The sequence below is a fragment of the Triticum aestivum genome, chromosome 7B, assembly GCF_018294505.1.
Source record: "Triticum aestivum cultivar Chinese Spring chromosome 7B, IWGSC CS RefSeq v2.1, whole genome shotgun sequence".
NCBI lineage: Eukaryota > Viridiplantae > Streptophyta > Magnoliopsida > Poales > Poaceae > Triticum > Triticum aestivum.
In genome coordinates, this window is record NC_057813.1 from 161,071,326 (window position 1) to 161,085,871 (window position 14,546).

Consider the following 14,546-nt stretch of genomic DNA (forward strand, 5'->3'; position numbering starts at 1 on the left):
AAAGGAAGCCTGTAGGAGAGGAACGACCAATGAGCAGTGAATAAATTATGTGGCTGATCATGCGTGGGGAAAAACCAGCACCGGGTGTGCTCAAAATCAACTCTCATGGGTGTTTTAATCCTGAATCTTCTGATGGTCGTTGGGGCCTAGTACTCTACGGACTGAAGCAGAGGCATGCATCCATGCCATGGAGAGTCCTCAGGAGTTGGGCATCAGATGCCATTGTGGAAACTGACGCTGCACAATTGGTTACAGGAATCAACAACTACTCTGATCTTGCCCCAAATGATGTGCTGTTTCGGGAGACAAAAACTAGTAGACATTGTGTTTACGCGTTCCCCTGTTTTATTTGGTTCATGACTGAGACTGACTGGTTACAAGAAGAGCACACTTCAGATAGTAGATAACATCTGCCGCCAAAAGCATTCTCTTGGCACTCGGATTAAGCAGACGAGATAGCCGTCAGCACATGATAACTAACTCAATTGAGCAGGGCGTCGATCTTGTCCCCGACGTTGGCCTCGTCGTCCTCGAGGCGCCCCGCGGCGGCGCCCTTGTCCCACCGCAGCAGCGTCGGCACGCCCTTGAGCGCGAACCGCGGGTCCACCCTCCACGGGTGGGCCGGGTCCCTCCACGTGGGCTTGTCGCCGACGAACGCGCGCAGGAGCACCACGTCCTTGCCCACCGACTCCAGCTTCTCGTAGATCACCGGCTCCGCCACGTTGCAGTCTGCACGCACGCCGCCCGAATCCGCTTTTGGATCAGCCAGCAGGAGTCGTGTTTAATTTGATACTAGTATACTTAGGGAAGGGGATAGGTAGGTTACCGGGGCACCAGGTGAGGGAGGAGGACGGCTCCCGGTCGGCGAGGAAGAGCAGCAGCTTCAGCTTGCCGCCATCGTCGCCGGCGAAGAGCTTTTCGAAGTGGCCGTCGAAGTCGGCCACCGTCGCGTCGACCTTCTCCACCGTCATCTCGGCAGCGGCAGGCGAGAAGGAAGATTGGAAAGCTTGGAGGGGAAGATGGGGATTGCGGGGGAGTCCGAGGAAAGAAGACGGCCGACTCTTTATTACCGCGCTCTACGGGATGGCGTGCCCTGAATATTTATTTCTTCGGATTCTCCTCCGTCTCTGTCTCACTGACGGATGGACCCACACCTCGCCCCCGCGTGCCGTCTACGCGAGCCGGAATCTGGTCCTCCGGCCGGCCCAGCGGCAGCCCATCAGCATAAGCAGAACAGACCCGAGACCACTAATCTGGCCCACTAGCTTCCCGTAAACCAAAGTCTGCAAGGCTGCAAATCAGACTCGCTCCACTAAAAAAAATCAGACTCGCAGTCCATACTTTCGTCCCCATCTTCTTCCCGAAAAGCTCCGGCCGGCGTCCCGCCCCCTCCCCCCGCCGTCGATCCGCCGACCCGGCGGCCGTCATGCGCGACCCGGCGGAGATCCGCAGCCTCCCCATCGACATCGCCTTCGCCCGCCTGCAGGAGTGGCTGGTCGACCGCAAGCGGGTGCCGCAGGACTGGCGGAAGCGCCTCGCCGCCATCCGCTCCCGCCTCGCCGCCGCCTTCTCCTCCCTCCCGCGGGACCTCGACCCCTACCTCCAAACCCTCGAGCTCGAAGGTAACTCCTCCCTCTCAGGCTTAGCCCTCGGTTCGGTTGCGCAGCTTCTGTTTAAGTTTGGCGAAATCCCCACGGCAAAACCCTCGTCCACTTGCTTCTACAACAAGCCTCTTTAGGTCCGCAGTCCACTAGTAATAATTATGTGTGCGTGGAATCTAATTCTGTACCTGTGTTCTCCTTTCGTCCGGTAGAAATTGGGTACCTTGAAGCGAAGAAGATATACAGCATACTCCTGGAATCCAACACTGATAGCAGGAACATTTTTGGCCGCCTGACAGGCTCCGCGGTACGAATTACTAGTTTGTTGTTTAGATAAATGTATCTGCGAGAGTGTCGGGACTGACATATGTTTTGATGCAAATGTGATAGGGCGAATGGGAGTCGATTGTTAAAGCTTATGAGAAGGATCATGTTTTTCTTGGAGAGGCAGCTCAGATCATGGTCCAGAATGTGAACTATGACATGTACTAAGCCTTTCCTTGATCTCTCGTTTTTATTCTTGTGCTTAGCCTAGCATCTTCATATTTAACTTTAATCCGTTCTTTGGCTACCTCAAGACCATATCAGAGGAAACAGATGCAGAAGACTCAGCAGCAGCTAGCAGAACTGGACCGCAGGGAGGCTGACATTAAGCGACTTGCTGCTCTTTCAGCAACTAGGTATGCGGAAGCTTGCCAGGAGCTTGGTCTGCAGGTTAGCTTCTCTATCTGAGAGAAACTCTTTTGGCCTTTTGGGTTTATGGGTGTTGGTATTGTTGCTTACTGTGTTGTATTCATGTGCTGCTTGCTTTGATTTTTATCTGTAGGGGATAGATGTGCGGCAAGAACTGATAGAATCTGCAAAAACACTTCCATCAACATTTAGCAAAATCTTGGAAGTCCTGAACAGTGATACTGTCTCACAGGCCATGGAGTACTATACAACTTTTGTTAGGGACTGCCATACAGAGGATAAGGTATAGCCAGTATTACGAGGAACATAACAGATATTGGTTCTGGAAATTGCTATACAACTCCTATGAATTTTAACCCTGTGTTTATTGATTTAGGAGAACTACAAGTCTGTGGTACACAATCTGAAACAGTTGCAAGCTAATCCTCCTTCCCTGCATGTCTCAGTATGTAAAGAGGTGCAGAATTCACTTGGAACAGCAATGGACGGAGGAGAACCCATCGACTCTAATGTTCCTGCAGATGATATTGATTGGGACATTTCAGTGGATAATAATGGTATTGACTGGGACATTGGTGCGGTGGAACAACCTGTGGAAGAATCTGGCAATGGTTTTGGGTCTTATGAAATTATTGATGCCAATATAGAGTTGGCAGGCTCTGAAAATTATGGTGTTGGTGCTTCAGCCTATCCATCTGCAGACAAAGAAGGCCTTACGTGCGATACATCTGAGAATCAGATTTGCTGGGACATCTCAACTGATAATCCTGAAGAAAGTGCTACTGTCGAGAACGCCCCAACTGAATCAGGGCAATATGAATGTTTAACTGAGGAAAGAAGTCAGTTACTGGAGAAGGAGTACAGAAATAATATCCTGGATGATTTACTTGAGGTATTTGACATTTTTAATGCCCCCTTCTAGACCTTATAAGTGTAAATGCTTTAGATGCATGTTGTATAATTACAACAATTATCCATTCTAAGGCCTTATGTTTTGTATATCAAAGTTCTCTCTTTAAGTAATCACGATGATAGTATTGTTATTGCACTTGTACAAGGCTGCTTTGCCAACCTGTCCCTTTTTAGTAATAAGCAAAATAACCAATATTTTAGCTTCTTCTTTTTGTCCGAGGTTAGCTCATGATTTCTGACACTTGAAACAGGTAAAATCATTTTTGATCCTGCGCTCAGCGGAGATGAGAAATGCTGATACATCATCTCTACAGCATCAGGTGCAAGCAGTCTCACCTTTCGTTCTCCAACAGTATGCTCCTGAACGTTTGGAGAATATGCTTGTAGAAGTTTCCTCAGCAATCTCTCTGCTCACCAACCAGAAAACTCTTGACCTTATAATGATCCTCAACTCTAAAAGGTAAGAAGGTTTAACCTGAAAGTTCACACTCTTGTTTATCCTATATACCTAAACAAATGGTACTGACTTGTGTGTCTTCCCTTGCTGCTATGTACTTATTATTCCTCGTAGCGTTGTCTTGAAGGCTCATATTAACACAGTTTTCCCTAACAAATACATATTCCTTCTAACATTTCCTTAACTGACATTGCTTCCTTTGCTGTTCCAAGGTTTTTGGAGAGATTGGTGTCAACCTTAGAGGAAAAGAAACATCATGAGGTGAAACTGCGAGAAGGCTTAGGTGATTTATCAGTTAAGCGTATGGAGCTGCAAAATGCACTATCATCATCCTGGCCGAAGCAAGTACGTGACATTTTTTTTTCCTATCATAGCGTTTGATTACATGCATATTATTGTTCTCAGTGCTCCGCACTTACGTCACTTACCCTAAAAGCTTTCCATCCAAAGTGGTCTTGTGAACAACTGCATTCTTACTTCTAATCTAAATTTGCTGAAGGACTAGTTTTTGGTCCATATGGGCATCCAAACACTATTACTTTCCTTGTACTTTCTGTACTCAACCTGTATGTTAACAATTTCCTTTCTAATGTTAGGAGGCAGCAATTGCAAAAACAAGGGAACTAAAGAAGCTCTGTGAGGCAACGCTTTCATCTATGTTCGATAGCAGACCAGTGCATATAATTGGAGAGATTAATAATTTACTGAGTTCAAGTGTTAGTCAGTTAGCTGGGTGATTTGATTGATTGTACTTTCGTCCCTGAACCAAAATAAATGATACTCCCTCCGTCCCAAAATTCTTATCTTAGATTCGTCTAGATACGGATGTGTCTAATACTAAAACATGACTTGATACATCCGTATTTAGACAAATCTAAGACAAGAATTTGGGGACGGAGGGAGTATGTAAAGCAGGTTGAATATCTTATGGTATATACTTTTGCAACGTATAGTCCTTGTTCTTGCGATGATTTTGCTGCCGTAAATCTTCTTAAACTATGTATGGCTTTAATTGCATTTTGAATATCGGACCCAGTCTTATGAATATGCTCATCAGTCTACATAATAGGGCACTAGAAACACAACATGAGTGCAGTATAGAATGCAGTTAACTTTGCCGGTGAATAATGTCACGTGGTTTCAAAAAGTTCAATTTTATCAATCATTTCAATCAAGTTCCTAAAAAATGCTAGCTGGTATTTGATTGCTCACCCAACATAAGTATTTATATGACCTAAGTAGCAAATGATAAGGCCTGATTTCAGTGCTAAATTATTGCTATGCTGTGATTTACTGGAAGCAACTGGAACATCTATTGCTTGTTTAGTGCTTGCAAATGCCATGTTTTCATTCCAATACGTTTTTAAATTGGTATGCGATCAAGGCGACTACATCTGTTATCCCTTACTTAAATGTTATTACATTGGAAACAGTAGCATGTTCCTGAAATTACAATGAAGTCACCCATACTATGGCCCTGTTCGAATCCTCTCCGCTCCACAACTGCAGCTCCCGGAGCGGAGGGAGCGGCAGCACAATTGCAGGGAGTGGCTCAAACCGAGCTCCTCGCGCGGAGCGAAATTTCATGACCGGAGAGGTTCCGAACAGGCACTAGTATATTATACTGATGAATGCTAGCTATCACAATAAGATGTATCCATATGCTGACACTGTTACTACATAAAAAGTTAGGCTTATACAATACAAATTTTAGTGATGAAGAAACTTTTGAAACCATTGGCTTGATCGCTTTGGATATCGTTTCAGACCATCCTTGTAATTGATGTAGTTAAGACCAAACCGAACACTATAGCCATCCACCCACTCGAAGTTGTCAAATAGCGACCACGCAAAGTATCCTCGCACGTCAACTCCTTGCCTGACATGTCATGCAGATACTCAATTGTTTTGGCATAAATCGAGTTAAAGCATTGTGATATTAGTTACTAACGAATCTAATTATCTACATGTAGTCAATCTTCAAACTTACTTTAGGGCTCTTTGAACATAGAATATGTGTTGCTGGTAGAATTCTATTCTGGTATTGTCAATTAAGGCTTCTTGAAGAGGTAAATTTTCATTGTTAATTTCATCAACACCTGCAATATGAGTGTTTCTTCAAGTAAGCAGTGGAGCAAATTGGCATTGTTTGCAGTTATGCTTTTCTACCATTTTCTGTGATGTAGATAGTAGGGTTGTTATATGTCTTCTTGGTATATAGCAATAGTTCTTCTATTCCTCTTGGATAGATATAGAGCCAAGAAGAGCCAGCCTGGAGACAAATATATTTCCGTTGAATAATATAAAACTAGACCGGGTTACAAATGTCCAACATGAATAAAGATGATATATCTGTGAGCAAGTCATATGAGCAAGTCATACCTTTGGGCCAATATACGTTCCATTTCTTTCCACTGTTGCATGCGGAGAAACTATTAGCTCACCTGACCTATTCGAAAGCAGAATAAAGATCAGATAGCTTACATACCTCTTTGATCAGTTTGTGAATCAGTACTGTAGCTTTCTTTAGTATTGCTGTTGTGTTTAGTATTCCGAGCATATCTTGCTGAATAGTAATTAAGGCCAATGAAATCAAATGATCCTTTTACAGCCCTTGCCTGCTCTTTTGTGAATTTTGGTAATCTGCTACCAACAAGTGTTTTCATGCTGAGTGGATAATGTCCCTTGGTTAAGGGATCCATGAACCTGTTCAATTTATGAATGAGTTATGTGAATAAGAAAATTACAATAATTTGCCAATTGCAGTGGCTTGAAACTTCATGGATAAACCTGAAGCACATGTTGGATTTACTGAACTCACCATCCATACATGAAGTCCAATGCACGCTTGGAAGCATCCTTGTCTTCTTTGGAATTTGAGTAGGGAATTATCCAATTACTAACTATTGTAATGCTGATCTTCCCTTTTTGCTCTATCTGTGTGATTAATGACTAATTGATTTATCACTGTAAAATAACAAGCTGACAAAATGTATGGATGTTTGGTAATTAAAACTATTTAGACTTTCCTTGTTCCTGTTAGGAGATACTACCATTGTATTTTGCATGATCGATATTAACTAGAAGATCTGTGGCAACTGACAGTTTTGTATACATCGAAAGCTGCCGGTCCTTACTTCTGAGAGTAGATTGTGTAGGCAATGTTTCTGGTGTCTTGGTTCTATTGCGAGGAACCTCATATGGCCATATGTTAGAAGATTTATGCTAATACTGTAGATACTGTTCACATGCTAGAATGTGTTTTAATCTATTTACCATAGTTCTTCACCTGTATTTTGTTGCTGAAAATAACCACAGTGAAGAAATCCAACTCGTACCTGGTATTTGTCTCTGTACACTTGAACTGCTGCTGCATGAGCCAGAAGTTGATTATGAGCTACTATATAAGGTTCCCTTCCCGAGTCTCCCATGCTACAACCTGGCTTTGCCGAAGAAGAGCATCTACCAGGTGCGTATGTACCACTAGAATAGCCACCAATACTGAAACTCCAAGGCTCGTTGAATGTTATCCAGTACTTTACCCTGTCACCAAACTCCCTGAAGCAGATGCTGGCATAGTCCTTGAAATCTTCCCTGATAATGTTGGCACAGCTTGAATAAGTTCAGTTTTGTTTTCTTTTTCTTAGAATATCATCTTGTTTCTTGTTGTTGATCAGAGTAATGAGTTTGGATCCATGAACAAATATTCATGAGTGTATAGGTCATGTTTTACTTACACAATAAGCTGGCTTAAGAAGCCACCATACTGCTGTTCTAATACTTGCGGGGAGTCCCAGTGAAAAAGGGTCACAAATGGTTCAATACCTGCATTGTTGGTTAGACGTTATAGGATGCAAACACATAATAATACCAGAAAAACAACTTTTACCTTCCGAAATGAGTTTATCGATGAGATTGTTGTAGTAATTGATTCCTTCCATGTTGACCCCTCCACTCAATTTCCCACCTGTACCCATGGTACCATTGCATGAGCTAGTTGATTGTGATCAATATCTATTTCTTGTTAATCTAGATCGATTCTCAGTTAGAAGTGTGTCAGGGTTTCGGTGCATATCAGTGAGAAAGGTTTGCATGTTTTAGCTGTAGTAACGAATGGTTAGCTGGCTGTTCAAAACGTGTGGGATTAGTTGCGCACTTCACATCTGGAGTGTATTTAACTATAAGGTCATGAAGATTCTTTTACCATTAGCCGAGAATATAAGCCCTACATGTATAAGAAAACTGTAAAAGGCTAAGAGAATACTTACTAGGCAGAATAAAGGTTATGAGAATACTTACTAGGCAGAATACGTGACCAAGAAAGAGAAAATCTATAGGCATTAAAGCCCAAATCCTTCATGATGTTGACATCGTCCTACACAAACAAGGTGGATGACACCTGATAGTATTAGGCATTGGGGTGAATATATATTAGTGGTCACTAGTTAGCATAATCAGTATAAGCACTACCTTGTACCGGTGGTAGGAGTCTATTGCTACGTCTCCATTGCTTCCATTTGCTATCTTTTCTGAATTTAGAAATTAGAGAAACTTTGATTACAAATCACCATAGCTAGTCTGAAACTCTGAACATGAATGAAGTACTTCTTTCATTGAGATTATGGAAGCACTTCTTTCATGCATAGGTAAACCGTCTTGAGTTATGGAGCAGATGCTAAAGGTGAGACACTGGCCAGCATCAATGCTAAGGGATATGAGGATAGGCGCTAAGATCAAAATGCTTGCCGGCAGCGCTAAGCTTAGCATTCAGTACAAAGCTAAAAAGTTATTTAAATCAGTTCATGTATATCGTTTAGTGTAAATGATTTTTTTGGGTCCTTAACACCTACAGGTGGTGCTAGGAGATATGGCAAATGAAGCTTAAAGATGTAACTGTAGATAGAAAACTGATGTGTCTATCTTAGCGTCCAAAGTATGGCTGCTAAGGGTGCAGATGCTCTCTAAGGGGCACAGCAGTGAGCCAAAGCCAAAAAATAGTCTTTTTTGTTGCTATTTTCACATGAGCTAACTGAAATATGGTGTAAGAAGAGTGATTGTTTAAACCATTAGACGTTCAAATCGCCTTTTTTTTCCTTTGGGCTTGCTTTTGTCTTTTGCTGTGCTTGTTGGTAGGTGCGTATGAACATTGGTGCCCCTTTACAAGCTATGAGCCTGTGACCTTTCTGAATAATGAATCACCTTTGGTTCCTTGCAGATCAGTTGACCAGGGGGCTGAAGACCACTTTTAAATCCTAATTAGATGTGCTTTTGTATGAGGAGTACTTTCAAATCCTATAAATCAGGCCCGCATGTTATATCAATGTTTTTTCCATTTAAGGTTATATTCACATGGTATGCTCAAGAAATCACTTAACTAGTATTCTTTAAAGAAGTGGACCGGACCCGCTAAAAAAGTGGCATTATACTATGCTAGTAGGTTATATTTGCTTGTTCATTCGAAAATCATCAATTTTGCCTGCTTGTTTGGAACTCGAGTGGCAAGTACTTCCTGATAGTGTCAAAAAACATCTTACATTTTGAGATAGAAGGGGTATTTTTTGTGCGTGTGAGAAATTTCAAGTGATTAACCTCTCTCAGTTTTATGCTGAGTTTGTTCAGCTGTTCATAGTTAGTTGTCTTCGGAAGTGGGACGAAGGGTTAGAAGCTCTTCATTTTGTGTGCTCGACTGCTGGTAGGCTAGGCCCAGGAGGCAAGCTGTGACGTTCACTTTTACAAATTACCAGCCATATCATGTCATGTACCCTGATTAGTGTGACGTTTACTTTTGTAAATTACCAGCCATCTTGGTAAATAGTCGCAACGATACGGAAAATGATAGAATAGGAATGCATTAGCTTGTTTATGACAAATTAAGGCCAGTTAAAAAACAAAGACGAAACGCTGTGTGTGTGATCTTGTGCATGAGCAGAAACAAGGACCTGGGTGAGTATGGGTGAAGGCGTCCCAGATGCTGGGTCCTCTGCCGCCTTCCCTCGCAGCACCTTCGTACTGCATCAGCGTCACACAAGGCGTATCAGAGCTTACAACTCCTTCGTTCCAGTAACTTGTCTTCCAGCAATCTCCAGATTGTGCTAGAACTTACCTGGTATGCCGAAGAGGCCGTGCCGAAGAGGAAGTCCCTGGGGAACTGACTCCTTGCGATCTTGCCTGGATTCGCGTCGGCCCGCGCCGCCACCGTCGAGGAAAGCAAGAAGATCATGAGCAGCAGGGACATGGCTGCGCGTTCTCTGGTTTCTTTCTCTCCGTGTGCTAACGTGCTCACCGCGGCTGGCTATATATAGCGTGTTTCTGTTTCTGAGGAGCAACTGGGTGGTGGAAGAAACGGAAATAATTGTGCCCGGTTGCCTTTACGAAGTCGCGCCAGTGATGCCACCGAGCGAACAGTCATCAGCGAAATCTTTGCCGCGCTGAATCGCTGGTGCACATAATAATCCATGGGTGAAGCCCTGTGTTTCGTCGCTACGTGTTCGGTGGTTCTGGTACTCCCTTTCTGATAGTCGTAAAGTTTATGCTATATTATTTTGCAGATTTTCAAGAAAAAGATAACAAATCCTTAACGACGCTGGAAAATATGTTTAAGCTGGCCATGCTACACGTCCGCCGGCGGATCCTTTTCAAAGATCTGCCGCATCGCCTGCCGTCTGATTCGATGATGTGAGTAGTCTGTAATGTTTCTTCTCTTTTCTAATTTTTTGGAACAAGACTCTTGTTGCAAAATGTCTTCTTCTTGATTTTCCGCAACAAGACCCATGTTGCAAAATCACTTCTCTAATTTCATGCAAAAAGATCTTTGTTGCAAAAATTGCAACAACATCTCCTGCTGTTGCGTCTAATTTTCTGCAACAAGACCCTTGTTGCAAAAATTGCAACAACATCTTCGGCCACGTCGCGCACTTGCACAGTCGTCATTCGCTGCCACCGTTCCGCAACAACGCCGTTGTTGCAGAAAGCATGTACCAGAGGTGTTGTTGCAAACAGCGATGCAGGGCCGAGCGCGTAGTGGACTTGACGTACGTGTGCGGTGATGTGGTTGCTGCCAGCATCGGTGGTGACAGGAGGGCGCAAAGTTCATGGAGCTCCATGACCAACATGGCGGATCTCGGCGGACCTCGCCGGCAGGGCGGATCTCGCCGACATGGTGGATCTCGTCAGCGGGAGGCGCTTGGAGGCGGTGACCCAACATAGATGCGCTCGGCGGCAACGACGTACAGGCGGCGGCGCTCGGCTTGGTCGCCGTCACCCTCCCTAGTCCGTGCACTGCAGGATCTAGTCCCGTTTGGTTAGTTGCAAATCCCATTCCTGAAACAAAGCACCAACTGCAGAAACGTGAAGACAAATGGGGTCGCTCTCCATCATCTGATTAACAGCGCATCGGACGGACAGGGAAGCGGCGGACGCTCACCCAAGATCGGTCGGCTGAATGTAAAGGTTTCCCATAAATGATATGTCTTGTTCATAAGAAAATATGTAGTCTATTCTAAATAAAGGGTCTTTTGGTAAGCGATATTTGGATACCATCCATGAGAGCTAGAAGACGTGAACGCATGAAACAAGCCGGTCCTCATGAGTATTTCTTATGTATATACTCAAATAACTTCTCGTGCAAAGAATATTATCTACGTTTGATTTGATTGAAATTCTAGTCTTAGCATCGAAGGAGCAACAAAAAGGCATCACATTCCTGAGACCAGCCATTCCTAGGCACCGGGGTCACCGATCTAGGGGAGGCAGAAAGTGCCACCTTCCGATCTTAGCAGCAGCACCCAAGCACGATCTCCTCCCACAGATTAATAATCACGCCTATCCAAATCTTAAACAGTGCCGGCACCCATGATCTAAATCCTTATTTTTTCCTCTAGAGTAGGGCACCGGCACTACGGCTTGCCTGCCGGAGCAGAGCAAGCGAGTGAGCTCAGCTCGCCTCATACATTCCATCCACGGAAATCATCTTTCGGAGCCCCCAAATTTCCACGGTCCGAACGAGCTCGAGGCCCATTGGTACTTGCCAAATCAGGTCATGGATGGTGGTGCGCTGCAATTTGGACTCGAAGTGACAGCTTAAAGTCGAGCCCTCCATGTATCCTCCATGGCTCCATCCATCCACCGAGGACGTGACCCCTGCGGTTAAACGCATTCATTCACGCAGAATCATGAAGGCCACGCCTGGCTCCGTGGAGAGGACATGATGGTGTCTGGATCGTTTTTGCTGGTTGCTGCGACTGTGTTGAGTTGATTCAGATGGGACAATAATGATGTTATTAATAGCTCAAGGAGCAGTGATCAAATTGAATGGAACGTCACATTCCCTCCCTTTTTTCTAACCAAAAGGTCTCAGATCTATGGATCAAACCAGCAGTGCACGCATCCTTAAATAAAAATAACCCAAAACCTAAAAAGTGCAGCTGTGCTCCTTTGTCTTACCGAGCACACACACGCTGCCGCACCGTCTGATCCGCATCGCGCAGACCGTGCGCGTCCCAGGCAAACCGCTGCCCGTTATCGATGCGCGCGCCAGGTGTCGCCTGGTCGTGGCGTTGAGGGCAAGGCCCGTTTGGTGATTAGGCGGTCGTGGGTCCCTCCACTTCTTCCCCCCACTTCCATCTCGGCGCATTTCGAAACCGCCTCCCATTATCGCTCCTGCACGAGCCCGGGAGCATCCCATTCCTTCCAAATTCCCCAAATCCTGAGCAGCCGGCGGCGTGGCGGCGATTCGGCGGCCGTCTTCCGCCGGAGTAGGAAGGGGTAGCCTGTGCTTCGTGAAGGGAGGGGTTAAGCGACCGGGGGCGCGTCGGTGCAGCGACCGGGGCCATACAACTATAATCGCAGCACACCAACGGCCTCTGTGGTAGCAGCAGTTGGGGGCGGAAGGCGCTGCAGTACCGGAGACGCAGCAGAGGAGGAGCGATGCGCGCGCCTTCGCCGTGCTGTTGGCGCAGAGGGGACATAATCGCCTTGTTGTTGGCGCAGAGGGCAGAATCGCTGTGAGCAAACCTCCTAGGTGAGTTCATCGATCCCATTTTGTAGGCTTGTCGGATCCACCGAGCACTGTAACTGATGTATAGGTTAACTGATTAGGAATGGATTAAGCACTTGTTACTTTTGGTTTGGGTACTGGTGAGATAGGATTCGAAGGGTTGCCAAATTGAAGATGCTCAGTAGGTGTCGTGGTGTGTGGAGGGAGAGGGAGGGAGATGTTATCGTGCATTGGTTGTAGATCTGCTGAACCTACTCTATTTTTTTTGCATATTTTTGTGATTTGACTTGCCCAAAAACTTCTCATATGTTGCCTAGTACCTTTTTTTTTACATTGCAACAAATGTATATTTGTGTTTGAACAAGGCAATGTTTGATGCTGTAGGCTCCTTTTTGAAAGTGTGTGTATGAGGTTGGGTGCTGGGGTTACGATGCTCACGATTGTTGCAGATCTATCTTTGCTTAAGTTTTGTGATTCAGTTGTCAGGCTTGCTCAAGTTTTATGAGTCAGTTGCTTGACATGCCCTCATCTGTTGCCTAGTGCATTTGTGCAATGTCAGGATTGCTCAAGTTTTGTGAGTCAGTTGCCTGGCATGCCATCATCTGTTGCCTAGTGCATTGTGCAATGTCAGGCTTGATCAAGTTTTGTGAGTCAGTTGCCTGACATGCCCTCATCTGTTACCTAGTGCATTTGTGCAATGTCACGCTTGCTCAAGTTTTGTGAGGCAGTTGCCTGACATGCCCTCATCTGTTGCCTAGTGCATTTGTGCAAGGTCACGCTTGCTCAAGTTTTGTGAGGCAGTTGCCTGACATGCCCTCATCTGTTGCCTAGTGCATTTGTGCAAGGTCACGCTTGCTCAAGTTTTGTGAGGCAGTTGCCTGACATGCCCTCATATGTTGCCTAGTAGTCATGATATGTGTTTTTTCAAGTGCCTGATGTGTAACAATTTTTTTGCTCCTCGTAGTCATGTTACTTAAGTTTGTATTAATGTTGTAACATAGTGACATTCACATAGTTTACAATCCTTCCATTGTCTACTTTGTAAATTGCTTTTTGCTTAGTTTAGTAGAAATTTAGTCACATGACTTTAGTGGATATACAGATTTTTCAGAACCATTTTTTTATGATGATGCTCATTGTTTGTCCTTTATATACGCAACAGAAAATAGATGGCTTGGACAAGTCAAAAGTCAAAACAGTATGGACCTCCTGGATCAAGTCATGATGACCTTGCATCTCATGGCAATGAAGAGCATCAAACACAGGTGTGCACATTTTCGGGAAGTTTTATGTTCTCTTTTTATAGAATAGATTTTGTTTTTCATTTTTTTACTAATTTATGTGATTTCCCACTTCCAGCCTCAGAGTAGTGCACCAATAATTGGGTACAAGCGTTAGAGAACTAAAGCAGTTATTTCACGGGGAAGCGTCCTGATGATATTATTAGTAACAAGAATAGTAACGAGAGCCAAGCTGCAGATACTGGAAATGCAAATGTGAAAGGTGCATATGTGGACCAACCTCGAAAACCAAAACGCTAGAAGACAGGAGGAACTGAGGTATTTGCATAGTTGCCTCAGTTTTCCTAAAACAGTTGCCCAGCAATGATGTCTAAGTTGCCTATCCAGTAATGAACATTATTGCTAATTCCTTTTTTTCCCGTGCAATAGGGTCGTAGGAACAGGGCATCCCTGCAAGGCTCTTCAAGTTGAACAAGGTGTTGGTTCCTAACCAAAAGGGTGTCATCATTGCAAAAGAATTTGGTGGCATTCTGGACCTTGCAGCGAGTAGCATGCCTGGAGATCTTAGCTAATGGATAATGAAACATTATGACCCTGAGATTTCGCAGATAGTCATTCCAGAAAGGGGGAAGATTCCTGTAGATGCC

At 44.5% G+C, this 14,546-nt stretch overlaps 3 protein-coding genes across 6 annotated transcripts; 1 reads left to right on the top strand and 2 right to left on the bottom strand.

Annotated features, from left to right (window-relative positions):
* Positions 1-296: 296 nt before the first annotated feature.
* On the bottom strand, positions 297-1,153 carry LOC123155721 (thioredoxin-like protein Clot). Its single transcript, XM_044573869.1, has 2 exons — positions 827-1,153; positions 297-729 (listed from the first exon to the last, which is right to left on the bottom strand). Exons 1-2 carry the CDS (start codon positions 969-971, stop codon positions 482-484), a joined length of 393 nt encoding a protein of 130 aa, XP_044429804.1. The 5' UTR covers positions 972-1,153; the 3' UTR covers positions 297-481.
* A 149-nt stretch (positions 1,154-1,302) lies between these two features.
* On the top strand, positions 1,303-4,649 carry LOC123155718 (CDK5RAP3-like protein). Of its 2 annotated transcripts, none has more exons than XM_044573865.1 (9): positions 1,303-1,622; positions 1,814-1,908; positions 1,992-2,086; positions 2,180-2,315; positions 2,527-2,577; positions 2,671-3,186; positions 3,458-3,666; positions 3,876-4,008; positions 4,260-4,649. In XM_044573865.1, the coding sequence occupies exons 1-9, from the start codon at positions 1,427-1,429 to the stop codon at positions 4,398-4,400; spliced, it is 1,572 nt and encodes a 523-aa protein (XP_044429800.1). In that variant the 5' UTR covers positions 1,303-1,426; the 3' UTR covers positions 4,401-4,649. The 2 variants fall into 2 exon arrangements, with proteins under 2 accessions (XP_044429800.1, XP_044429799.1); XM_044573864.1 differs by having other exon boundaries at positions 1,306-1,622; positions 2,428-2,577.
* Positions 4,650-5,302: 653 nt separating this feature from the next.
* On the bottom strand, positions 5,303-10,159 carry LOC123155719 (beta-glucosidase 24). Of its 3 annotated transcripts, XM_044573866.1 has the most exons (13): positions 9,767-10,159; positions 9,603-9,672; positions 8,134-8,192; positions 7,963-8,038; positions 7,553-7,630; positions 7,401-7,488; positions 7,002-7,257; positions 6,485-6,600; positions 6,152-6,369; positions 6,046-6,077; positions 5,833-5,935; positions 5,654-5,762; positions 5,303-5,542 (listed from the first exon to the last, which is right to left on the bottom strand). In XM_044573866.1, the coding sequence occupies exons 1-13, from the start codon at positions 9,896-9,898 to the stop codon at positions 5,374-5,376; spliced, it is 1,506 nt and encodes a 501-aa protein (XP_044429801.1). In that variant the 5' UTR covers positions 9,899-10,159; the 3' UTR covers positions 5,303-5,373. The 3 variants fall into 3 exon arrangements, with proteins under 3 accessions (XP_044429801.1, XP_044429802.1, XP_044429803.1); XM_044573867.1 differs by lacking the exons at positions 7,963-8,038; positions 8,134-8,192; XM_044573868.1 differs by lacking the exons at positions 5,654-5,762; positions 5,833-5,935 and having other exon boundaries at positions 9,767-10,158.
* Positions 10,160-14,546: the final 4,387 nt, after the last annotated feature.

Bases quoted from the DNA above. Each gene is read 5' to 3' on its own strand.
- LOC123155719 (XM_044573866.1), bottom strand. From the start codon at position 9,898: ATGTCCCTGCTGCTCATGATCTTCTTGCTTTCCTCGACGGTGGCGGCG. The intron at 7,489-7,552 runs GTAAAAGTTGTT...CCAACAATGCAG, and splicing joins CGATAAACTCATTTCGGAAG to GTATTGAACCATTTGTGACC. The intron at 6,370-6,484 runs GTGAGTTCAGTA...TAAATTGAACAG, and splicing joins TTGGACTTCATGTATGGATG to GTTCATGGATCCCTTAACCA.
- LOC123155721 (XM_044573869.1), bottom strand. From the start codon at position 971: ATGACGGTGGAGAAGGTCGACGCGACGGTGGCCGACTTCGACGGCCAC. The intron at 730-826 runs GTAACCTACCTA...GCGTGCGTGCAG, and splicing joins CTCCCTCACCTGGTGCCCCG to ACTGCAACGTGGCGGAGCCG.
- LOC123155718 (XM_044573864.1), top strand. From the start codon at position 1,427: ATGCGCGACCCGGCGGAGATCCGCAGCCTCCCCATCGACATCGCCTTC. The intron at 2,578-2,670 runs GTATAGCCAGTA...TTATTGATTTAG, and splicing joins ACTGCCATACAGAGGATAAG to GAGAACTACAAGTCTGTGGT. The intron at 3,187-3,457 runs GTATTTGACATT...CACTTGAAACAG, and splicing joins TCCTGGATGATTTACTTGAG to GTAAAATCATTTTTGATCCT.